Source organism: Harpia harpyja, chromosome 5 (assembly GCF_026419915.1).
Source record: "Harpia harpyja isolate bHarHar1 chromosome 5, bHarHar1 primary haplotype, whole genome shotgun sequence".
NCBI classification, from domain to species: domain Eukaryota; kingdom Metazoa; phylum Chordata; class Aves; order Accipitriformes; family Accipitridae; genus Harpia; species Harpia harpyja.
This window is the reverse complement of record NC_068944.1, coordinates 41,156,991-41,183,467: the sequence shown is the minus strand read 5'-3', so window position 1 is coordinate 41,183,467 and position 26,477 is coordinate 41,156,991. Positions and strand designations below refer to the sequence as shown.

The 26,477-nt window shown below is 43.8% G+C and overlaps 2 protein-coding genes across 4 annotated transcripts; both read right to left on the bottom strand.

Moving 5' to 3' along the window:
* Nucleotides 1–1,438: 1,438 nt before the first annotated feature.
* On the bottom strand, nt 1,439–23,170 carry ADHFE1 (alcohol dehydrogenase iron containing 1). 3 transcript variants are annotated; one of them, XM_052787452.1, is made up of 15 exons: nt 23,037–23,164; nt 22,385–22,422; nt 20,052–20,095; nt 19,832–19,885; nt 18,465–18,619; nt 18,106–18,302; nt 17,624–17,701; nt 16,362–16,467; nt 14,958–15,110; nt 13,699–13,797; nt 12,653–12,731; nt 12,405–12,501; nt 9,031–9,188; nt 5,167–5,295; nt 1,439–4,580 (listed from the first exon to the last, which is right to left on the bottom strand). In XM_052787452.1, exons 1-14 carry the CDS (start codon nt 23,090–23,092, stop codon nt 5,212–5,214), a joined length of 1,398 nt encoding a protein of 465 aa, XP_052643412.1. In that variant the 5' UTR covers nt 23,093–23,164; the 3' UTR covers nt 1,439–4,580; nt 5,167–5,211. The 3 variants fall into 3 exon arrangements, with proteins under 3 accessions (XP_052643412.1, XP_052643411.1, XP_052643413.1); XM_052787451.1 differs by having other exon boundaries at nt 2,747–5,295; nt 23,037–23,163; XM_052787453.1 differs by lacking the exon at nt 17,624–17,701 and having other exon boundaries at nt 2,747–5,295; nt 23,037–23,170.
* Nucleotides 23,171–24,894: 1,724 nt separating this feature from the next.
* On the bottom strand, nt 24,895–26,236 carry RRS1 (ribosome biogenesis regulator 1 homolog). Its single transcript, XM_052787454.1, has one exon. The coding sequence runs from the start codon at nt 26,124–26,126 to the stop codon at nt 25,032–25,034; it is 1,095 nt and encodes a 364-aa protein (XP_052643414.1). The 5' UTR covers nt 26,127–26,236; the 3' UTR covers nt 24,895–25,031.
* Nucleotides 26,237–26,477: the final 241 nt, after the last annotated feature.

Genomic DNA, 26,477 nt, shown 5'->3' with positions numbered 1-26,477 from the left:
GCTGCCAGCATACATGGCTGCAGAACCAAGCTCTGTGGTTTCACAGCGTGACGTGAATTAACATGGCTCTCCAAAGGATATGTCACATTTCCTCTGCTTTCACTTAACCGTGCCACCTCATGGATGTGCGATAACTTTTTCCCCTTTAATTCCCATGTTCAGAGAAATAAGGACAGTATCTGCTGCCATTTGTTGTATTTAGAGTTCTCTGAAAACTGAGTATATATAATTATTCAAAAGAAACCAAAGACAAAGTATTTTTTTCATCCCCTCTCCTATTACTAGGAAAGTAGTTAACTTAAGACCCTGATTAACATTCCATTGAGCTGTGTCAAATGGTTCTTCCTCTTATTGTTATTATTTGGCTGTACAATGTTTTCTACCAACTCACTCGTGGCAGCTGTTTCAGTACAATGGGGAAAAAAGAAAATGAATGGCATTTTAGTGGGTTATTTAATGGCAACCTAGAACTGGTAAAATATAAAACTGCATTTAGAAATGTTGCATCTAAGGGAACTGGAGCCTTCCTAATGATAGCCCAGGTTTGGGGTTTTTTTTTGGTCTCAGTTTCACTGAGAAATTCAGAGCAGCAGTAGAAGCTTCTGCTTATTTTCATGAACAACTACACATAAAAAATATGCACTAAACATTTTGTAACAAACTGAGCCTGCATGATTTCTCATATGTACACTGCAGGTAAGTACAGGTAACTGCCTGCAGAAAAAACCCATGTGCAAAGAGAGCCGAGACCTCTGCAAATTCAGTCACTGACACTACCGCCACACTATTGCTCAAAGAGGAATCTCTTCTTCTGCAGGTGGCCTGGTGATGAGTCAAAGATGGAACCAGGTGTCGAGGCAGGATTAGCAGGGGTGGGTAGGCGTGGAAGACCCTCTTCTCACTGCCCAGGGCTGACACTGGCAAACAAGCAGTCTGCGTACTGCCGCGTGAGCTACAGCTCGTGGAGAGATCAGGAAAACAGTTGCATCACTTTCTGTATTCACTAGCTGGTGTTTGAATTTAAATTAGGTTCCATTTTATTTAGGAAGCACACAGGGATGGTCTGAGGAAAAACAGAGACCATACCTTTAGGCCTCCTGCCGCATTGCATCAGGTTGCCCTTGTCCCTTCTGCACAGAGGCACGCTTAATGCAGTGACGTATTTATTAGGTTGGAGCTGTTGAACCCAAGCATACTACTGTACATGTCCTGGAGCACTGTGATGCTTAAGCAGATTTACTCAGGGGTTATGGAAAGTGCCTAGACATAGCTTGGCTGTGTCTCTTCTTTCTTAAGAGAGAAATCACTCTTTCTCATCCATTTTTCAGGTCTCAAGGGATGGAAAGCCAACCACAAGACAGAAGATGACGGCTTTGGCACATTGCCTTAAAGTCAAGAGGGCGGTGCAACGAGGAATGAGCATACACACTAACCTGCCTGTGGTTTCTTCCAAGTTTATTCACACAGGGTGATGGTGAGAGTTTTTGCAGATGTAGGCACATTGGTTGCACAGTTTTTGCTTCATTCTCTTCTTGCTTTAACTGCTGGGAAAATCAGCACCGGAATGGCAAGAGGCAAAGGAAAAGAGGCGCTGGACAAACTATTGTACCAGCTGCCCTCATTTCTATTGATGCCAAGCAGCAACCCAGTGAGCTCCCAGTACATTATGAGAGGAGTGGACTTTCCATTTTGTACTCCAGGTAAAACCATACCCACTGGTAAACTATTTTCACCAGCACTGCACATGTGCTTGGTCATACTTGCTCCCCAAAGCTAACCTTATCACTGTAGGTGGATTGAGTGAGTAACCAGATGGGCCAGGGTTCATGTTTGCCTACACAGAAGTCAGAGAATACAGGACTAGGGGAGAGAAGTAGCAGGTCACCGTCCACAGCAAGAATCATGAAGGTGGTAACTCCTACTCTAATAGGAGTCCCTAAAGCCTCTTCAAACCATTCTTCTGTCATGACTGAATAGCTGCCATTTATGCTTACGTAAAACCTATTCAAAAACCACGGTCTAGATAAACTGGGCATTTGTTCTTCTTTATATAAAGACTGACAAATCCTTTTATATAGTTACAGCTGTTTAAGGGAGAAAGTAAGTCTCTGACTCCACAAAGAAGAGAAGGGACTCAATCAAGCCCTACTGCTAACAAATATGACATACAAAGATCAATAGTGTTGTCATGAAATATGTAATGATACTTCTAACTATGTACTTATTACGCAGAGTGAGACATGCAGAAATCGTCTTAAATATTCACAGAAATACTGTGCAGCAGTTCTGATGCTTTTATTTCTGGAACGTCTCTACCATTGCTCTCAGTTGTCATCCATGATACAACGGTTTTGTCTGCACAGTGACAAGCTCAGCAGGCAAACGACTTTGCAGGAGGAATCATTACAGTCCGTGAAGCTAGTGAAAACCTACTTTCTCTGAATGGTTTTGGTTCATAGTTACCTTATAGGATTGACGTTAACATGACAGAGTTAAACACTGTTCTCAAACGCTTTTAAACAAGCTTGTGTTTATAGGAAGTACAATATTATTTGTTATTTGCATTTCATTATCATCTAAAGGCAATAACAGATCTGTCACGGAGGGCTTGAGTAACAGAGCAGTAACAGGAGCCACAAGAGCACGCTGCCCAGATTTCACACACATGCCCAACACCACCGGGCGTTCACAGTTACAGTGTCAGCTCAGCTCCCCATACAAATGCCAGGCTCGTGCACAAAATAGGTATGTTCAAAGATACAGATATATTTGACCAACTAGGTTGTCTCAGTACAGAGTAATTTAGTAAGATAATACACGAAAAATCCCAGTAAGTCTTCAGTTGTGAATAAAACTACCATTGCCCGGGAGCCAGGGCATGACTCTCTCACACCATCACTATTTGAAAGACAGCACTGTGGGGCAACTGGAGCTCCCTTGATTTTTCCTCAGAAAATTTCCACTAGTAACTAATAATTGGTAATGGAAAAACACGTGTGTAGCTGATGTCTGTGAGTGAGACTTCACAACCGGTTTAAGCCAGTCGAAGACCCTGATGCTGCCAAAGGGGTGTGGGAAACAGAAATGGCCCTTCTTACAGCACCACCTGCTTATGTTGGGTTAGGTATTATATCAAACCCTTTGTCTCATCTATAAAATACGGATAAAATGTACTGTATCAGAGGGGGGCGTGAGGCTTAATTTAAAAACTAGCAAGAGCTCTGGGTTACCTGGTATAGGAAATTAATTGCGAGGTTCTGTCAGTTGAAAATGCAGCCTGCTAATAACTGCCATACTGGCATAAATGGCAAATAAGAAGTGTGCTGGAAGGAAATACCCTACCTTCCTAACTAGTCCAAAGTGCTCTGCTGCAGTGATACAATCCATGTGCTGTTCAGTTCCCCAGAAAGTATATTCTCCCCAAATAAATCAGGGCTGCCACGATTTAAGCTCCTGGAAAAAAAGATTCTCTCTTCAGGACTCTCTAGTGCTACCACAGCCTGGAAAAATACAGGAGTGGAGAGATGAAACGGGCCAAAAGAGTATACACAAAAGGGTTTGACAAAAAGTTTTTTTCAAACATGGCAACTTTGCACAGTACAATAAAGTGAATCCCTCGTCCCTTGCTATTACAACATCAGCCTTCGTGACAGAGGTTCTTGTGGGCAATTTCAGCAGAGGACAAGATTCAGAAGGACATGGAAATCAAACGTGTATCCCAGCACAGGCTGAGGCATACTGGCAGTGCAGTCCCTGCGGCCACTAAACCTGTTCTGTGGTTAAAAACAAAATCTCCAGTCTTTAACCAGTATCCATCCACCTATTTTAACAGCATGATAACAGATCCAATGTCAATATTCAGTACACGTCTGTACTCAGATTCTAGGACAGCACTAGCTTTATCAGACAAACACAAGAAAGCAAAGGTGTAAGTATAGAGCCTTCTACTTCAACGGGGTGACTGAAAAGTGCTCCCTCCCTAGCAGAAAGAAATAAGCACACCAGAGGTTATGGGGTGGTTCTTGTGTTTGTCTTGTGCTGTGGTAGCTGCATGAATTAGATGCTGAAAGGGTCCAACATGAAGCAGAATCTGATTTAAATGAACTGTACACACAACCATGTGTGCTTTTTAAAAAAAGAAAAATAGTATTAAAATTTTAGTTTCATTTCTCCCTTTCCCACTTCCCTTTCTCAGTTGACAGTCAACCAGCTGGTTAACTGCTCTGAACATGCACACTCATTCCCACGTTTAACCAGCGTTCCCAGCGGGGCACTGTGCAGCCATATGCTACACCACCACGTTCTAATATTGAACCACAGCACATTGCCACTTCCTTAAGCTTGTGGCTGCACTCTGAGTGACAGCACCTGCAGGAGCTCAGCAGAAGCAATTGCTTCACAGAGAAGCAAGATACAGTTGATAACTTCTTTCCACAGAACGCAGCAGGAAAAGGGAGCTGTTGCCTCCACAGAGACAAAATGACTATGATGGATGATGTCCTGCTGTTACGTGGTTTGTGTTGAGCATGTGACCATGCTTTACTCTGGTTTTACTCTGCCAATGAACTCTTCACATAGATCTTAAAAGGAAAGATAAATATCTGACAATACATGTCAGAATCTTAACCCAAAGCAAACTTTCAGGAAGCCTTTTCCAAACATGTATGAAGTGTGTAGGCTTTTTCTTAACCAAACAACAAAAAAGTACCCCAGTTCAGCAGCCTTCTTAGCGAAGCCAGATGGTAAAAAGATGATAAAGTGGAACAGAATACAGTAAGCTGACATCTTCTGCACGGGACTCCCCCTCCCTAATTAAAAATTACCTCAATTATTTCCTAAATAGCATGACTTTTTAAAAAAAAACATGGACAATTTAAATAAAAGCCATAACTTGCTAAAAGGTTTAGAATATCCCTTAAAACATTTTTCCACCTTTGACCACCTCTAAAGCCTTCAGTAAAGTGAGAAATCTGCTCCAACTTTTATGCAAGTTAATACCACTGACTACTGAGCAAGAAAAAAATCCAGTCAAGCCTTCACTTCAAAGCACTATTTAGTTAAAGATGAATTACTTGACCTTTTGGCAGTGTACAATGGAACAGAAGTCAGAGGCACCCAAGTTCTTCCATTCTCTAAACAGTCAGCCCCATATCTATAAGAAATTACCTTTCTGTTAGAATAGAGCACACTTTTCAGAACAAAATGTTTAAGCTAATAAAGCTTCATGGAAGCCTCGAAGAGGGCAGATAAGTCTTCTTCTGTTTGGGGACGTGGTGATAGTTTAGTCACTCTCTCCTGCAAGATTAAAGAAAAACTGGATTACAGAATTTACAATAAAATTAATCAAACAGTAGCTGAACTATGTGCCTTTGTACTAACGTCCTGCACAGAGAATAACAGGGTTTTGCAAATAAGTAATCAAGTAATTAAGGCTGAAGCATCATCAACTGTACAGTACTTTCAGAAATATATTAGGTAAAATTGCCTATAATTAAATACACAGAAGCAACATTAGAATGCAGTTCAGTTGCAAAGTCAAGTACTTCAAACGTAGGTCTTGTCACTCACAGATGTCAGTACACTGGAGGATATCATCCTAGGAATACAGTCCATTTTAAAATTCATTTGCGAGCATTGGAACTAGGAGTTCAGTTTTTAGGGACCAAGATTTTCAAAATACATCATCTCTGAAAGCCCAGGAACTGCTGTAGATGGGGAGAGTAAACAGTGCTTGCAACTCAGACTCCAAAAAAGACACAGCAAGGGACGGTAGTGAAACGGCTTAATAAAATGCCTGACACTTTGGAATCAGAATACAAAACAGTTGTGGTTGGTCTTCATTTGGATGGTGATTCAACAGAATTTTCGGGTGCTGAAGTCCCACTGACTGAAATGAAACTCAGGTATATGCTTCACTGCTCTGCTTGACAAAATAACCACAAAGGCAGGGATGGCAATTCAGAAAAGCCCCATGCTACTGAGGATGAGGAGCTGTATTAGTGTAGGTATTCAGTTACTGCAGAAACACTCAGCTGAAAGGGCCTAACATCACAACCAGTATGAGTACGTTAACTAGTACTTTTATGCTTTCAACAACCAATGATTTTAACATTTATTGAAAGATTGGGGAGAGTTAAACATCTGCAAAGACAAAGGCCAGGCCTACACTAGGAATGTGTTATCTTTAGGTGAATGCAGTGTATTTTGGCAAGATGGGGTTTCTTCTGCTACAACCTGTTTCAACATCTCCCTCATGGAAGAGGCTGTCCCAGTAAAAGCTCTAAATTTGCCCCCGCCCTTTTTCACATGTGAGACAGTGGATGTCACTTGCTAGGGCCTTGCCTCATGCACCAGGCAGGATGCTGGGGAAGGGGCTCCTCCAGCCCCCAGCCTTGGGGCGAGGCGAGGCTCAGATGCCCTCCCGAGCGGAGCACACACCACCACCCAGGGCAATACCACAGTGCAATGCTGCAGCCGCTCCACTTCCCTCTCAACCCACAGGGCTGCGATTTGTGGACAGGCTGGATGTGGTTACACAGCAAGAGGCCACTGCACTGTGAACTTAACATGTGAAATATTGGTCTAGCATGGTGAGGAAGTCAGCTGTGAGATATTCGCAGTTCATTATCATGATCAGCATGGTTAGCATGGCTTGTGACGAGTCTGAAAAGTGCAGCTTTGTGTGCGTAACTTTACCTACACGAGAAGCCTTGGTGGTGCAGCAGTAGCAATCAAATGATACCTCTTTTCCCATCCCCGACCAGCGCTGCTACACACACAGATCCAGCCAAAGAAAAGGCTAAGATTCTTCCATGCAGTTTTGAAACAAAATAGAAAATTCAAACAGCACTAGGGCAAAAGTAAGTTGGTTTTTTCAGACTCACAATATGCAAAATATAACAACTCAGTGCTCAAGTACTCAGTAGATTCATCAGGCTTATATTAGGACACTCTGGGCCAAATTACAGTTTTTCAGCCCTGTGCACCAACATGGACAGAGTTATCTGTAAAGTCATACAGGGTGACAGGAGTCGATCACCCTGACAGACTGTAGCATTTCCCAGCTATATCAACAGAAGGCTGCAAACGGATGCTCCTCCTGTATGCCTTGGCACAGAGGCACCAGCACTCCCTCTGCACAAGCCTGCTGACATTTGCTGGTGCCCAGACAGCAAGGCCCCGGCTCTCTCAGTCTGACTCAGCGCATTCTGGTCTAGTGCCAAAAATGAGCAGCTTCGGGCTCATCAGTGGTTCAGCCCCATTGTAGACGCCTCTTGGATGTCTGCAGGGGGTGGGTGGGCTAAAGAACAACCTTCCGCCATCTCTCATTTTCAGTCCTCCCCATCTCCCCTCAAACACCATTACAAGGCTGGCCACCTTAGACCCTGGGACAGCATCTTCTTTGCTAGACTCACTGCTGTCTGTAAATAGGATCAATTTCAATAGACTCACTTAGAAAGGAAAATAAAATTCTGTTTTAACTTCAAGCATAAATGTTTGTCGCCACAGAGTTCCCACCCTAAATCCTGGCAGTTAGAGCAGACTAGTTTTGTTTTCCTGCAGCCTGCACTTCACAGTGTGGAATACACTCTGCACACTTATTAGTGCTATCACCACTGCACCACACTGCCTTGCCGACATGAATGCGTTAGTGCTGTATTCCAGAGACAGCCTACTGCAAGATGAAAAGAAAAAATATACTGAAGACTAAACTGTATGGACTACCTCTGTGGGTAATAATGGACTACTAAGGAACAACAATACATTTTCATCATGTTACATCTCATATACAAAACTGAGGTTTGAGAAAGTATTAGGTCATCTCATTTTACACAGTACAATTAATCATCAGTGCCATGAGATGACAGTAAATGAATTAAAAGTCAATTTGAGCTAAGTTAACAAACAAACAAAAAACCCCTTCAACATCTTTTGGTGAAGAACCTTCTGCCTCCCCCAGCTATGCAAAACATGCCTTCAATGAGATGTGGTTGTGATGATTCAAACCAAATTGTTTTAAAGGAAGACATTTATCAAAACAAACCTCCAAAATGCCCCGTAACAATTTACATGCATAGCCTATTTGATGGGCGCTCAGAGACCTTAGTTTTCTTCCTGGCTTTGCCACTGCTCTGTTGTGTGTGATCCTAAATAGTTGCACCTTTGTATCATTTTCTCAGGTATAAAACAGGAATATTAATATTTACCCTCTGGTTTAAGTTGCTCTGGATTTATGAATGAGAAGAACTACACATGGTAAGAAATACTGCTGTAAAAAGTGAATAACCTTTCAGCCTACAAAATTTTCATTTTCTCCGTAGTGTTTACTTCCCTTGCTACTTGGTGGAAATAAATCCTAAGTAGACAGAACAGTTCATAGCACATGAATCAAACTGTCTTTTTACAAGGAAGACACTGGATTTTGCTTTTGGAGTGGTGTGTTGCTTTTTGCAGTGTCTTTGTGAGCACTGAAACAATAAAGGGTATTACAAGTTTAATCTATATCATCCCAGGGGATCTTATTTCAAATTCTGATGGGGGTCAATGGAACAAAAAAGCCATCTGGGAAGAAAAGTGCAACTTCTCAATATGGGAAAGTTTAATGCAAAGTGAGCTTGATCATTCTTACTAGATAGCACATGGTATTAAGGCTTTATCTATAACCCATCCTGCATACATAATTAACAGAGATAGTTATGAAAAAGCAGTATCTTCTACAAAGATCAAAGGTCTATGAAAAACATCCTCCTTTTAAAAAAATGTGACGTTTAAAAAAACCCAACCAAGCACCTAGCCGTTCTTTCTGAACCCACGTGAAGAGCACACTGCAGCATGCACTCCATCTCACTGAAAAGAAAAACCTAAACTGTGCAGAGAAACAAAATACCAGTTGACTATCCACAATCTTCTCCACTTTAATTGTTTTCATGTAAGCCTAGAAATAACATTTGCTTGAAAAGAAACAATTCTGTTGTTTCAAAAATCTGTTCTATTTTATTTGACAAGAAAAACTGTTTTGCTTTGTCTTACCTGAGGCAGAGTGCCTTTGACTAATGCAGGGATGTCTGCTTTAGAATAACCAATTGCAGCCAAGCCATCATCAACATTCAGATCAAATAGGAATTTCCGGAGTGTGTCTGCCAAAATAAACCCTGCATCTTTGATTCTGGCAGTGCGGATGTCAGCTCCTAAAATAAGACATAATGCCTTGACTGTAGGGTGGAGAGAGCGGAGGAAGCCTGTTCTGGACTTAATTTAATCATAATATCAGCTGAATACATATCCATACATAACAGTCACTGCCCTAAAAGCAGCATGAAGCAAAAAGAGGAATCAGTCTTCACTTTACAGTTGGAATAGTTTGTAAAAGGTGAAATAAAACAAGATCAGGAGAAGTAGGTAACTGCTGCCAGAAAGACTAACTGCCACATGAGGTTAACTTCCTTTCCCTCTGTGCCTACAGGGAGAAACATTTTCAGTCTGACTAACTGCTGGGAAGAAGGACGCTAATGCATTAACGTCAATGGTATTTATTTTTATGGACAGTGTGCCAAATGCTAACTTTATTTTAAGGCTTTGAGTTTGCTGACATCTAGAGGACATGGAAACCACCAACTATTCTGTTCAATTACACATTCAAAGAGAGGACTAGAGCGTGCAGGCTGAGAAAGACAGGAGATGGCAGGGCAGTGTTCAAGGGGTTAAGTAAATCCTAACCTTAATGCTATTTGAGTATGTGCTGACTTGTGTAGGATAATGTAGAACTGAAGAGGAGGAACTGGTATCTTTGAAACATCTACTAAACAGTAATGATAGCATCAATATAAAATGAAAGATTACCAATATTTCTTACAGAATAGCTTGCTTCCCCTTCTTCAATGAATGCTCAGGACTTATTTAAAAGTAGTAATAAAAACATGTCCAGATAGAAGACACAGGTTCCTCCACATGATTTCCTTTCCACATAAGCTGAGCTAAATTTGTTCTCTGTGTAACCTCAATGATGTTACACCAGAACTATGTTAGGTCCAAGCACCATACTGACAGATGAGTAAGAGCACAACATAGCTACAGGAAAAATATTTTCTGTGATCCTCATGCAGTTCAGTGTAACATTCAAAGGGGGTTAAGTGAACAGGAAACCAACCAGCTCATTTGAGGAGCTCAGATATTCAGGTAGTAAGACTGGCGGTACTGTAGTAGATAATGCCTGGGAGAAATTGATAAACAAGGTATGACAAGTCTTGTACAAAGTCCTATGCTATTGCGATTATGCCATGCAGTCTGAGTTTATCCTGGGTTTTGCTGTAGAAGAGTAACTGGGACATAAATCCAGTATCTTCAGATAGTAAAGTAAAAGGGAAAGGGAGGAGGGGAAAAAAATGATGGTAAATGTGAAGGGCAGTTTTAAAATATTGCTGTAGTTCGAGTACTTTCTTTTTGCTCAACCTAAAGCATACCTCAGTCTTTGATTGCACTTTGAAAATTTCTGGCCACACGCACACCTATTTCAACTGTTTAAGAATCCACCCAGGGAGGTATTAAGCTTTTTCAGGCTGTACCCAAATTCACAGCTGTACATACACACAAAATAACTATTTAGTAACCTGCTTCATGTCATAAAATACCTTCTTAGTCATTCCATTTGGCAACATGACAGATTTGAATCAGCTACTGTAGTCAGTTGGACTCTGAACTGGAATCAGAAGTAAACACCCCAGGTGGGAATTAACAAATTCAACTCCACGTGACATGTTTTCGGCAGAGTCCCTTTACAGCAAGGCAGACAATAACGTAGTTTAAATTTCTACCGAGAAAATTAACAGAGCTTTTAGAAACAGAATTTATGGCAGCAGTTCATACCGCAAACCCTAAAGGAACTGCTTTTCAACCACTTGTTTTAAAATCAAGGAGCCAGAATTCAAATTCTCTGATATGCTGTGCTGGCCAGTTATCCAGAAACATTTCCTTAGTCTACTTTGAGTTGTGTGTTACTGCTGTAGGAACACAGACATTTTGTACCTTAGTATATGATTCCAGCCAGGTTTGTGTTCTGGTTTTGACTGTAGGCAGGACTGCATACTTCAGAGGAAGGCTGAACAACCTCATAGACAACATTTATAAAATAAACAGAATTTTCCCCAAGTGTAGTTTTTCTGAGCATGTTGTTTTACATTCTCTTTAAAATACTGTGATATTTTCATTGTCTATATAAAAGTCCCACTCTTTCTTGAAACCCACAATGCTTTCAGATTACTTATACAAGGAAGTCATACATGTGACTGGATTGCTGTGACTTGCATACAGAAGGCTGACCATACAAGGGACTGAACACAAATTTTCCAAATACCAGAAAAGTTGCCCTAACCACTTTCTCTCTACTCTTTATACTGCTGTGCATGTGAATATGATTGCTTATTAGCGAGCATAGGTATTAGCAGCAGTTTAGCCACAACACAAAGTCTACTGCAGACAAAAAACCTGACATATTATTAGACTAAACATTTATTAGATATAAATAAATTAGCCCATCACAGAACCATGCTGTCACAGCTAGACTGCTAACAGCTCCAAGATTACATCACTGAAAGCTAGTTTATTACACTCAGCCACGCTGAGGGTGCAATGAAGAGGTATCCTTTCTCTAGGACGCCTTCTGGTGATGGGCTGCACAGATAAAGCACTGTATGAAAAGGTAACTAAATGAGCTGTCAGCTTGCAGTATTTACTTTTATTCTGCTAAGAAGCAGAAAAAGCCACTTTGTTCATTAACCCACTTCTCAGCCATCACAGATGTGTCCACAGAATAGCTACGCCATGCTTTCCCTTGACATCGTCCACTGAGAAATTCCAACACCTATAAACAAGCTTAGGCCTACATTACAAAGACCAAAACCTACAGCTGTGTGCCACGGAAAAAAGAGCAGGAGTGACTCAGAACATCACTCTGTCCTAATTCATTGCCACAGCAGGGAACTTGTTAGGCAAAATGCTTCCTTTTAGCTAACAGATGCACCTGAGTACTTGTTTGGTTTATGGTATCTACTCTAAAGTAACTACTCTCCATAAAGCAACAAGAGAGGAGCCAATCACAGCTACTCTCTCCCGATTTGTAACAGATCTACAGTTAATTTCGGCTGTCCAGTTTTCTAGCCAAGAAGCAGATTTCTCCAGCTTGCTTCTCTAACTACATCATCTGGTATCAAAATTTAGCATTATTCTACCTAAGTTTGCATTATGTGTAACTCAGACTCCAGAATCTTGTTTTTTAAACTTAACACCCCCCCCCCCCCCCCCGCAACAACCAACTACAATTGCTTGCACACATTTTTTTTCCCTCCCAAAAAGACATTTTGGAAACAATTCCATTTGTATGAGTAAGTTGTACCCATAGAGATTCCTACCTAGTATCTCTGCAGCTTCCAAGTGCCGCTCAGGATGTATCTGTGCTGTGAAAGCAAACACTGCTGGGGATGTCAGCACCACAGAAAGGCCATGTGGCTGGGGAAAAAAAGAAAGAAAAAAGAAAAAAGAATAAAATCACATCAACAGGACATGTACTTCCAACTTTGATGTGCTTTAATGCTCATTAATGTGAGATAACAGAGAATTGAAATGTATAATACAAAAACAAAGATAAACCAAGTTTTACCACTAAAGAGTGATCCACATTATAATCCTTTGGTTTATAAGTTTTCACCAAACCAGAAATAGGGTAAGACATTCCATGGCTGGAACAGAGTAGAGAGAAAGTGGTTAGGGCAGCTCTCCCGGTATTTGGAAAATTTGTATTCAGTCCCTTGTGCAGTCAGTCTTCTGAATGCAAGTCTCTTAGGTACAGATACTCCAAAGGTATTTAGGTATGGGTATGGTATGGATATTAGGTACAGACAACCCTCACCCCTCTGCACCTTAGGAATCTAGCTGTAAAAAACAGTACTTCCTTACTTCGTGAGTGTGAAGTTATATTACTCCACTGACTAGACTGAAAGATGCTCAGTTACTGAAGTAATACAGATATGCCAAAAATAGCATAATCTGCATCCCTACCTAATCACACTGCCTGAGAAAAATAAACATTAATTTTAAAGCATAATTAAAGAGTGGATTTGCTCAAACAACAGGAATGAAAGGAAGTTCTCCAAAGAGAATGATGGCTAATAACTTATCCACACAAATCAGGCTTAGACTTTGCTTCTCTGAGATTTTCACCCATATGAAACTACATTGCCTTGCAATATTAATCACAGCTCATTTCAGCCTGCTGAATGCCTACCCCACAGACAAACTTACAGACAATTGCATCAGTTCAGGAATAGCACAAGATTACCTCATTGCTGTCTCACTGCAGAACAGCTGGCATGAAATCCAACATTTTAAATGCCATTGATGTTTTGTTTTTTTTTTTTTTTTTTTCCAAACTGTAGTTTTTACTATTAAAGAAGGTAAAGAAGGTCATGATTTGTATTTTTCACATGATTGGATTTGAGTATCACAAGCCAGAATACACAATCCTCATACAGATAAATGCCAAGACCCCACCAATTTCTCACAACACACGGCTCCCCCTGCATCACAGGCCAGGCTACAATGTCTTACTATATATTCAGCAACAAAGGCAGTGATGTCTTTGACAACCTGAAACAAACACTGGCTAGAAGCTGACCTCAGATGGGGTTAATATGTTCCTGTACTCACCAGAGATGGACACCAGCATTGCCAAAGCCAATACCAGCAAAAGCACTTGCTAGGTGCATGCTGGCTCTTGCTTCACGGTCTTCAGGGTTTCTGATGGCTCTGTGCACCATGGAGACAACAGTATCAGTGAATTCACAAGTGGATTGCTAATTCAGGATAGAGAAGGGAGAGAGGGCTTCTTTATGGACAGATATATAAAAACCTCTAAGATAAGCTGAGATAAAAATGCTGGAAATAGGATCAATTCGCAGTTCAGTCAGAGAGCAATCCTGCTTCTGTATCAGTAAGTAGACCAAACCGGTTGAGTGAAGGGCAAGTTTCCTTTCACTTTTCCAAAACCTGAGTAAATAGAGTGAATTTGACCATATTCACCTCAGTGGTGGTTTAAACAATTCTACTTAGGAGCTTTGGCAATCCTATGTATGGCTCCAAGATCACTCTAGCTTTCTCACCATCTCATTAGGTGGTGGTCTGGACCCCATCATCTGTGCAGGAAGAGGACAGGGTTCCTTGCCTTCCTATGCATCAGACTGCTTGTGTAGTTTGACAACATGGAGAAAAAGTCTCATTAATAGATTCCACAGGAACAATAAACAACTACTTTGACTAGCTAAGTACTGTAAAGAGTCTTTTACAAAAACCCCCACATTGATCTTTAATAGAAGTGCACATGGTATACAAAAGCTATATACAGGCTAAAACTTTATTGGTAGGGATCAAAATGCACTCCCAGTTAACTCAAAACTTAATCTAAATTGAAGGTCTTATAAGTATGAACTAGTTTTCAGTAAATGCATAATTTTGCACATTCATAAGTGCATGTGGTTACCTTCTTGATGGATGTATAAGTATCTTAATTTACACTCAAGGTCACAGAAATTACACTGGCAGTATTTTGTTCATTTTGTTACATTTTTCCCTTATACTGTCACAGAAAGAGGATTCTTGAAAAAATATGTGAATGCTGCTCCCATATTAACTGAGCAGCTTGAAATACCTTTTACTGAGGACTTATTTTATAAGATTCACAGAGGCATTAAAAAGCTACCTCCTCAAGACAACCTAGTTAACCCTAATTCTACTTTCAATTTTATTTGAAAAAATTTTTGCTTTATTTAAGAGAAATCCAGGGTAGAAAATGAAGGTTTAATGTAGTAGTTTCCCTTATTTTAGCCTAAAATTCAAGTTCTTCTAAGCATCCCTTTTTGGGCACTGAAGACTGAACATACTGTGAGGGAGGTGGCTGTTAAACTTATTACCTTTTCAAATATTTAGCCACAATGCGCAGAGCATGAACAGCCCAGACATCACTGATGGGATTGCTGCCTTGGTAAGCTGGTCGGTTGATTGGATTTGCAGGGCAGGGACCACGCATGTTGTAAGGAAGAGCAGTGTACGATTCTAGAGCATGGCTAAAAGAAAGATTTAAAAATGCATTATTTAAGTGGCAGAGCTCCATTTTACTGCCCTGCTGTCCCTTGAATGCAGGTTCTTCTTATTTACTTCTGGTGTTTAACAGTTGCCAAAAATAGAAACACAATCTCATACACAACTGGGAGAATGGTGGGCGGGCACCTCCAGAGCCCTTCACTTTCCAACAAACACATAGAAGGCAATCCAAACACATCCACAATCTATCAGCTCACACCATGCTTAAAGTTAGATTGGATGAACTGCCATCCTAGGGTGTAATGCTTTTCACTGAAGAGTACTGTACATCTGCAATGGGTGCACTTCCTTTCTGTAGGACAGGAACAGTAAGAGGCTTTAGCACTGGAAGCATTGTAAGCTACCTTTCTTTTAGAAGTATTGACCTCTAAAAAATGAGGAGTATATTTAAGCTAAGCAGAACTGCCAACAGTCGCATCTCCCAGATACTTGTGAATCTGACAACATAAAGAAAGGGGCACTACCTACATTGCAACATTGAGATGTACAAAATTACAGAAAAAACATTTTCATTTATGAAAAAATGCCTCAATTCCATTACAGACACGGCAGTTCAGGACACTTCACCAAGCTTGAGAAATCACAGTTTCATTATACATCTATTACTTCAATATACACAGCACCCAAAAGCAAAGTAAGGTCTGGCCCTCCAAATAGAAACTTCCATGCATTTTGTGCAGTTAAAAGCTGTAGGTTTAAGATGAAGAAAATTTTGTGCCAAGTGAAAAGCAAATTATGAGAGAGGTTCTGAGGATGGTCATAATTGGGCTGAGACCTGCCAGCATCCCACAAGCCTTCACAAATTTTTGTTGACACATCATGGCTTTTATTAGAAAATCCTTATTCTCTATTCCCTGCCATGTCTGTGAGACATGCTAAATGCCATCACAATTGTGATTAATCATCTATATGATCTCTTAAAAAGGGACACCTGGACTGTCTTCCCTGACAACAACCATCCTGGAAGTAAACAGTTTCTCCAGTGCACTGCAAAAACATTAAAATTTCTGCAAACAAGTGATTTGTTTCCATACATTCTCAGGGAGGTAGTGAAATTAAGTAAGAGGAAAGTATAACAGAGATCACCTTAACAACAGGAAAGGGAGAAAAAAGATCATCCTTTCCTGCTCCTAAAATACATTTTTTCTGCAGTCATCATAGTAAAAACACAAAATTGTAATAAATTCAAGCAGCAACCTACACAGAAAACTCACCAAAGCACATCAAAGCCACTGTTGGCCACTATTCGCTCAGGCATAGACAGTGTGTGTAAAGGATCAATGATGCCTAATGTTGGCTTAATGGCTCTTGAAGCAATACCTGCAATATGTAAATGAGGAAAATAAGTTAAAGATTTTTTGCAACAAAATAGGACAAGACAAGCTTAATGTTCAAAACATAACAATAATGAGGGGAAATGATTCGAAACTATGAAGATAAAAGCAGAGAGAGAAGGGAGAGTAAGAAGTATCTATGAATGTAAGTCTTATTGATGATGAAGTCCCTGTAAGGGAGTTACATGATTTGAGACTTTTGCCTGAAGTGAATCATACCAGACAACGTTCTCTCTCCACCCGTAAGCCTCCCTGAGCAGCCTATACTTTCGAAATTTCTGTGCTGAATGGCATCTGCAACAGTATTCTTAGATTTGTACCTTCTGTGAACAATCAAAGGGCAAGACTGGTTTGTGTCTACGATCAATTGCTATTGCTAATTGCTGCTTCAGCATCTGTAATAACCGTGCCTTCAAATTTTGGTTAAGGGGACACAGTGTAGCTTTGAGAGAGACAGACATACAAACAGACAGACAGACACAGACTGATTGACTACATATAGACTAGAAAACTCTTGAGCTATGGTCAGAACCCCTTAGCACACCCTTTGGGTCCCAAGTACTGTAGACTGCGTAGCATATCAAATCCACATATTTAGAAGTAAAACCTCAAAACAGCTACGAAGCTTAAGATGACATTTTAGCCTTAATCTTTATTTGCCAGGGATGAAAAGGCCAAAGGAAGACAGTGCCCCTCACTTGCACAGCATCTCAGGCCTGAGGTTTCAAAAGTCAGGAAAAGGAACATTTGGTTGCAATTACACAACAAAGAAACAGAAGTCTTAAAAGCAGAAAGAAAAATCCAACGGAAATAAGGAACAGTTGGTTGACCCTGAATGTAAGTAGAAATTTCCTTTGCAATTAACATTTTCTGCCATTTAAGGACTTGAAAGATTTTAGTTTCCTGTTTTGTCTTCAAACTATAATCCACTGTATTACATAGGTATTTCATTATGTTAATATGCTATAAATTTAATTTAAGGAGGAAACCTTTAAGCTCTTCAAATTCACCTGTGGCAGTTGAATCAAATGAAATGACACCTGAAATGACATGCAGTATCCCCTTCTTTCAAGGCAGGGAAATAATGAAGATATTGGAAAAGCAATTGTCTTGAATAGCAGACAAAAAAAAAAACACCTCACCGGTTTTTACTTTTAGTTCTTTGAAGTCAAAAATGGCAACACCAGTGGTTTCACTTCCAGTTCCAGCTGTCGTAGGAACTTAAAAGGAAGAATGGGGATAACAACAAATAGTAAGTAATACATAACATTGCAAACTAAATAAATAAAAACATAATAGTAATGCCACCAAAAATAGAAGATCCAGGAAATCTCAGAGGTATCCCTAATCCGGGGCCAACAGGTCAAAGAGAAACTGCCACTTCGATCTCTTTTCTCAGTAAAAGGATTCAAACTCAGCTAAACAAGACTAACTAATGACAAAAACTGTGATTTTACTTCCACTGAAGTAAACAGCAAAATTGCTGCTGACTACAACTAGAGGACAAGTAAGCCCACAGGAAAGTGAACGAGTTGTGGTAAACTGATTTCAGTAGAAATATCATACAGAGCGTAGAATGAGTCCCCTTCTCCTAGCTCTCACTCTCCACCCCCTCCTGCTTTACCTGCAATGAGTGGCTTGAGGGGCACAGTGACAGGATTCCCTTTCCCAATAGGAGCATTGACGTAATCCAGGAAGTCTGATGTAGGGCTGGATGCATACAGGTTGGCAGCTTTACAAGTGTCTATTACAGACCCACCTCCAACAGCAACATAGGCATCAAACTCTCCCTTTTTAGCAAATTTAATGGCATCCAGGAAACTTGGAAAACAAGAAAAGCTTTCCAATTAGGAGAAAAACAGCACATAGAGAAAATAACTATTAAGACCAGTGTACAGGTCACAAGGAGGTGTTTAAACAGCTGTATGGCACGCTGCAAGAGCCTAGGCACTAGTCGGAGAAGCGCACTGTCAGAAGTAGTACCTTTGGTCTGTCGGTTCCACCCGGACGTTATCATACATCTGAAAGTTTATACCATATTTTGCCAAGGAATTCAATACTGCATTTACAGGAGGGAGTTGGGAGAGGTTTTTATCTGTCATCAGACAAACTCTTCTAGCACCAAGATTCTGCAGGTCCTACAATAACAATGAAATTAAAAAACAAACAACTGGTATAAAATCATACACTGAACTATTTAAAAACTAATCCAAATCAACTGAACCATTTAATAATAATAAAAAACCCAACCTCAAAATAGTTGGTTATTGTGAAATCTTTGAAACAGTATAAGCTAAAGAAAAAGAGGATTAACCACATACATAGTAGGATGCAGAAAACAGAAAAAAGTATAAAGCTGCCAAACATATAGTTGAAGTCTTATGATAGAAGAAAACGAATGATAAAGATGTTCAACAAGTGAAAACCATGTGTAACCACTTAAGACTGCAGTAAAATGTAAAATATTTTTTTGACATATTTTTTTCCTACACAATTCCTGTGACATAAAAAGGCTTTTCCAAAGGTTAGCTCTCCCCTAACTGACTACCAAAGCATGGCATTAAAATCTTGAAAATTTAATACAGAATATCAATTTACTGATGAAAAATCAAAATAAGGTGGCAGAAAGAAGAAAAATAGCTATACAATAGCTATACAATCAATACATGCAATTCTAAATAATCCTAATGCTGTTTAAAGACAGAAGTTCTGTCTAACTTCATTTACTATCTGACTATTAGTTTACTTTACAAATTTGCAAATGAAAGAGAGAACTGTTAATGCCATAAATGCCAAGAAGAGAGGAAAAAAAGATAAATGAAAAAATGCAATGATAAAGGCAAACTGGAACAATGTACTCAGGTGAATCATCTCACACTGCTGAAACAAAAATTCTACACTTTCACAGTGCAAACTCAGAGCTGAACGAATATCCACCTAATTTAATGGAAAGTGTCTGATTCATTTAATGAGCACTAGAAGAGATGAAAGTGATCTTGAGAAAATCCTGGTGAGTCACCAGGATTCAAAACTTTTTGAATTAAATCCCCTGTCAGAGAAAAATATTGTTGCATAATCCTGGCAAATCATCAACAATCTAATTACCCACTAAGCTGCATTTCATGCACTCACTTACACCACAGCAACATTGATGTAACACGCTTCTGTTCTTTACCCAGCAGTATTTTCTGACCTTTTTACACTGGTATATATGGCTACACACACTGCAAAGCAATGGAGATTCAGATGCACCATATATAAGCTTTCCCTTATAAAATGGATTGATAGCACCAGCAGCCCTTTAGAAAATAACTTTTCACCCGTGACGGACTTACACTATGGAAGCTTACCATGCCAATCTCTTTAGTAACTCCTTCTCCATATCGGATGTTCGAAATAGCCATCTACAGAAAAAAGAACGTATTTTTTCTGGAAAAAGGGAGAAATGGCATCTAGTTCCAAGCAAAGTGAAATATAGATATTTACTAATGTAAATATTTGTTAAATGCCATATTTGGAAGTATACAAAATACTACTTTTAAATCAGATGTATTTTATTATTAAATCTACCTCAAATGCATAGTCTGTATTTCCCAGGGTAGGCCGTTCAGGGACTGGAATGGAAATGAAACAGTAAAATTAGGGATCAAAAAGTGACTTATATCTGTATCTCAATACTAGAGTTGACAGATTCCTTTGCTTTTAAAATCACTAATACTTTGCACAGGTCACCTTGGCTTGTCTGGGTATAGGTTACCCATTTCATCCCTTGTTGTTTGTGAGATTAAGTGATCCAAGTACTTGATTTGATTCACACAATTCAGCAAAACAAGTGTGTTTTCTCCTTCTTTCAAGGATAAATCCTTCTTATAAAAACTAAGTTAGCAGGAAGTTTGCATGAGAATTTGTTTGCAGTCTGCAAAGACCAGAACAGCACATGATAAGTAGAACCGAGTATCTGCAGAGCATACAGGCTGCTACATACAGGTTGAGAGGTGTTACAAATGTGTAGGGGCTACATGATAACCTTGAGAACAACTTTTAAGACAAATCCATGAGACATCCTCCATATGCGTCCGGATAGAGAGCATCTTTTGTACGTGTGAGAGTTATACTAACAGGTGTTTACACTTCTTCTTACTTCTGCCTAGTCCTAAACTTGCAGGTGAAACTGAATTGCTTGCTTGAAAATTAAGAAACTGCATGCATTGCTAATAATAAACAAAATTTTAATAAGAATCAGTGTGTCACTATCAAATTTATTTAGTAGAAGACAGAAGATATTCATAAATATAGTATTTCAGTCACATCCTCTCTCTGCCATGTCATTCTTGCATGAATTTCTACAGAACTCTCTATTTCTTGCATATCCTGATTTTGCCACACAGTGAGGCAAACTGCATCAACTGAAACAGCCCATTCTTCTCCAAGAAAAGATCAGATGAGGCATTCTGCTCTTCCTGCTGAAGTCATGCCTTCTGTCTGCTATATTAATTGAAAATATGCGATTTGGATTCAGATCCAATGAGTGAGGCCATGATAATGAGTCTTACAGACACTCTGGGGTGCACTGAAGCACTGACCCACGACAGTAACAGATAGATGTATTAAAATCCTTTATGCACTTTCTATTCAAGCCCAGGCCAGCTGCTATCAGGTCTTTCATTGTCATGTCTTGCCAGGCTGTACGTTTGACCTCTCCTGAGTTTGAGTCTGCTGTACTCCCAGTCATTAATTTGACAGGCTAAGAACATGTCCAAGCCATTTACTCTCTTGCTTTCTGATAATATAATAGGTGCCCTGCTGTTATATTCTTGAGCCAAACTTAACTTCCAGGAAGAATTTTACCGAGTTCAAAAATTGCACTATTTCTTCAAACAGTCAAGAAACACAATGAACATTTTTCTGCTATAGTCACTGTTACATCAATTCCCACTATTTAGAGACTTACTGAACTGATACTATCTCGCTACATTACAGACTCAATTGCTGCCTAAAACTTACAGAGAGGATTCTTAATTAAGACTTCTATTTAACAAGGGCTTAGTTTGAATTGACTGTGTAGGTCATCAAGCAGACAAGCATAAGAAAGAGATTCTGCTTCTCAGCTGCGCTATTATTGTCTTGCTGTACGATGGTCTTGGGCAAAATATGTATCTGAACATATATTAGCTTTTCCATATGTAAAATGGCAACGGTGATTCTTTAAAAAGTGTCTTAAGTAAAGCACGTGAAACCAAGCCACTCGGAATTACACAGTGCTGAAATTATGGCCCCAAATACTAATTTTTATTGGATCTGGACACTGACCAGCACACAGATAGCTATTCCGATAGACTCCCTACAGTCAATGCAAACAGAAATTCCTCCTGGGGTGACTCGGTCACTTGGCGCAGCTCACCTGCTCTTACAGGTGAGCAACAACCTGGCCCAAGTGAGCTGTGTTCTTGGGACTGGCTGTATAAAAAGCCTATGGAGATTACATTCCCCAAGCCAAAGCAGACCTTTGTGAATAGCTCCCTGTTATTCATACTGCTTCCTGTTTCTTTTCTAATGTAACAGATGTGTATTTTTCCCCTTGAAAGCAGATCTAAAGTTGAGATGGCTCAGGTGATGACAGCAGTAGTAGCAGCCATAGGAAATTTCTGATCAGCTTGCCTCATAGCAAGGGGAGGGAGGGAGAGGATGCATTAGTCGTGGCTTACGTGGAAACAGTGAATCTCTCTGACAACAACCACTATTGTTGCACAGCTGCAAAACAACAGACTGCTTACTTTATGCTTTAAACTGTTCTCTTTCCTACCTGTTACCTGCACCCTCTGCCCAGGTTACACTGATATGTAGGGCTCTATGGGGTCATGGTCTCCTACAGAACTATTTTGGAGACATGAATTAAGTCTTACCTTGGGAATAGGTGTGGCAATGGCTCGGGCACCGACATCTAGTGAAAAGGTGAAAAAAAAAAAGACGAAAAAAAGGCGCTGTTAAAAGGAAAAGCTAAAGCAGAAAACCGAATCTGTCCTTGCCCAAAAGTCTCCTGTCGGCACCCGTTCACCGTGCCCTACCCCACAGAGGCCTGGCAGCGGAGCCTGGGTGTGGAGGAGGCCCGGCCCACCCCCGGGGCCCAGGGGAGCGGCAGGCCGGCAGCTGGGGGGGGGGTCCCACCTACGGCAGAACACGGGCGGGTGTCGGGAGCCAGCCCTCAGCCGGCTGCCCCTGTGAGGCGGCGGGGAGGGGGGGAAATGGGTGGGTCAGAGCTAGGGAGGGGGCTTTAGGAGACCCCCGCGGCCCCCGGGAGGGAGCGGTCGCTGCTTTTCACGTTCAAAACGCGGCGGCGACCACCCGGCCTCGCCCCCCGCCCCGCTGCCGGCACCTGCCGATGAAAGGAGGAAAACCAGCGGCCTCACGGGCGGCCCTGCCGGGCTCCGGGACGGCCGCAGGCGAGGAGGCCGGCCCCCGCCGCCGTCCCCCCGCCGAGGCGGCGGCAGCGGCTCCCCTCAGCCGCCCCACCCCGGCCCGGCCCGGCCCGGCCCGGCCCGGCCCGGCCGCACTCACGCGGCCCGCTGCAGCTGCCGCAGGAGGCGGGCTGCCCGCTCCCGCCCGGCCGCCATCGCCCCGGCTCTGGGGAGGCCGGCCGGGCCGGGGGCCGAGCCAGCGGCAGCGCCTCCTCCCGGGGCAGGCCGCCGGGGTCAGCGCAGGCTCCCACCCGCTTCCCGACCCCCCTGTCAGTCACGTAGTTGACCAAAAGCGAGGACTTTGCACGGCTGAAGTAAGAGCTATCGCCGTGCCGCTGCTAATGGCCTGCCAGGGCCCCGCCTGGGGCTGTGAAATCGCCGGCCTCTTGGGAGAGCCGGAAAGCGGCAGCACCCCCGGGGCGCCCGCGCCTCCGCTCGGGTTGCCTCACGGCTGCTGGAAATGCACAGACTGCCCAGGATTTTACTCGGGAAAGTTCACCGGTAACGTCGTCAGCAGCATAAAGTACTTACGGGGGGGGCGGGTGGGTGTGGGTGTGCGCACCTGGGGAAAAAAAGCTGTGCTCTCTGGTTGAGCAGGTGCAAGACATGCCCTGTGGAAACCGCAGGAAGATCTGTGGTCTGGAACGTATCTCAGAGCAACTTTTTCTCCACGTTCCCGAGTGCTTTTTGCCCCTGCTTTGCCTAGCTACTTACACCGACAGCTTGCTATCAATGGGTCGTGCCCATGAGATCACTCCTGGCCACCGGCAATTCCGAAGCAGCCCGCAGCAGTGCAGACTGCTCAGCCCAGTGGCAAGAAACATTTGAGAGGCAAAGAACGCATCTGAACGCAAAGCCCATTGCTTAAGCACTATAGTCAGTCCGTCAATACCACCCAAATCCCTTCAGCTCCAAGGCTTACGTACCCCTTCTGCCCTCAGCAGCCGCCTTACAGACAGAGGTTTTGCTTTTTGATCATGCTCAAGCTGCCATCCTACCAAACTGCTGCAGAATGAGACAACGGAACTGCTGCAGAGTCACCTAGCTTTTTCAAAAACTCATTTGCAGCAAAACACTATGTTATCATTAATCACTCACAAGTCTACTACTTGAAAGTTTGAGAACTTAATTTGCTTGAGATTGCTGGAACTTGTTTTACTCCCCCTCTTACCAGGGAACAGCATCCTTCCTGTAGCTAAGCCACAGACTGGGACAGCAAATTATATATTTTTTTTTTATTTCAAGTGTACAGGAGACACTAGAAAGTTCGAAAGAATAATAAGCATAATTCTGAGATAATTAATTTCCATTATCTACTCTCAAACTGCTTGGTAAAGAAAAACACTGTGAAACTATTCCTATGAAATGATGGATTAGCATTAATACAGGGAGAAATTTAGGTTTTAACCTGCTGTTCCATACAAACATTTTTTGTGTCAAATTCAATGGCTGATCACCAGCTTTGACTTTTTTTTAATCAACAGACTCCTCTAGGAAATCTGTACAGTTTCTCTCTTAGGTCAAAAAATCTTACGGTTAAGTTTTCATGTTCCCTTTGTAACTGAGCCGGACTACCACAGAGCTGAGCAGCAGAAGTTGACTTACAGCACAAGAGCTCCACCGTCAGGCCATTTGCCCAGACCAGACAGCAGCAGCCGCGTCCTTTGTATTTGAGCAGGCCTGTTTACTCGATCAAAATACAGGTCACGGCTGCGGTCCACGCCCCCCCCGGCCCCATCACAGCTACCTGAGCAAGGGACAGCTTTGCTCAGCTTCAGTCCTGCCTGGATATGCTGCAGCCACGGCCAGCTGTAAAGTGACATTACCTGGCTGTCCCTGTGAAACCCCCAGCCCAGGGGGAACCGGGGCTCCTGACCCCCTGCCATTCAGCACCAGTTTCCCTTGGATGGAGAAGACAAGCCCTCCTTGACTGCCAGCTAAGAGCCAAACGCAGGACATTTTAGAAAGGCCAGAACGTATTTATTGACAAATAGGTGTGGGAATAGAGCACTGGGCAGGAGGCTGTCAGCGACAGTCCCTTCCTGCGCCTTGGCGGGCATCCCCAGCCCCATGCTGCACGAAGCCCCTCTGTCCCTCAAGCCTTCTTTCTCCTGCCGCCACCACCGCCGGTGCCGCTGCCCACAGGCCGCTGCTGCTGCTGCCGCCGGGCTCCGCTCTTCTTGGCGCTGCGGCCAGCTCGCTGCTGCCGGCGGCCGCGCTTCCCCCGCTGCGACTGCTTCTTGCCCTTGGCGGCAGCAGCCTCGGCTTCCTCCTGGCGCAGCTGCTTGTTGACGGCCCGGGTGATGTCGAGGACCGGCCTCTTGCTGCCCATGTCCCGCAGCAGCTCCAGCTGCCGGCTGCGCTCGGCCGCCAGGTTGCCCAGCAGTGGCTCGAAGCGGCGCTTCCTGCCGCCGCTGCGGGACGGCGGCTCGGCCGGCTCCTTCGGCAGCCGGGGCTGGAAGCGGCCAAGCGAGGCGGTGGAGACGCGGGCGACGCAGGCGACGCGGCCCAGCTCCTCCCGGCTCTGGTGGCCGGTGGGGTGGAGGGGCGCGGCAGGGGCGGCGGTGCCGGTGCCGGCCCGGTGGGCGCGGGCCAGGTTGCGCAGGCGGTTGAGCTCGTTGCGTGCCACCCGCTCCCGCTTCTCCCGCCGCAGCCGGGCGAACTGGTCCTCCTGCGGGTCGGCGCCCTCCGGTACCTCCGCGAGCCAGGCGCGGGCCGGGTCGCCGCCCGCCCGCCGGTAGCCCCAGCGCCGCCGCCACTCCTTGGCCTGCTCGTCCCACACCAACGAGGTCCGCTTGCGGCGGCGGATGCCCTTCAGCCGCGCGAACTGCTCCCAGCGCGTCGGCGGCCGCGGCCGCGGCGGCGGCTTCTCCCGCGGCAGGCGGAAGGCCGGCTCGGGCAGCCGCGCCACCAGCGGCCCCCCCGCCCCGCCGGCGCGCTCGGCCGGCAGCTCCCAGAGCCGGGCCACCAGCAGCTGCGCGTTGTCGCGGGCCAGCGCCCGCAGCAGCGCCTCCCGCCGCGGGCCGGCCCCGCGCAGCCCCGCCGCCGGCGGGGGGTTGCGGTCCAGCGCCAGCAGGTTGCCCAGGTCGAACTCCAGCTCCAGCTCCTTCTCCACCGTGACGCTCCGTCGCTTGTCCGCCTCCTGTTCCTCGGCGGCCGCCAGCACCTCCTCCACCCGCACGGCCGCCATGGCGGCGGGCGCGCCGGGCCGGGCCGGGCCGGGCCGGGCTGCGCCGCTCCCACACGTGCCGGCAGCTCCCGCCGGTCGCCCCCGGAAGCGCAGCAAAGCCCTTCCGCCCCAGCGCGCCGGAAGAGCGGCGCCCCGGAGGCCCCGGGGCGGGCTCGGCGCACTGCCTGCCGGGAGCTGTAGTCCCGTCTGCGCCGGCCCGGGGGGGGCAGCGGAGGGTGCTGCGGGCCGCAGCCCCCGCCCCAGGGAGGGCCCTGACTCCCGACAGACCCTCCCCGGGCCTTCTGCCGGCTGCTGGAGCGGCACCGCCCGTTAATGCCTCTCGGCTCCTGTCAGGGGACGCCTGCGGCCGTG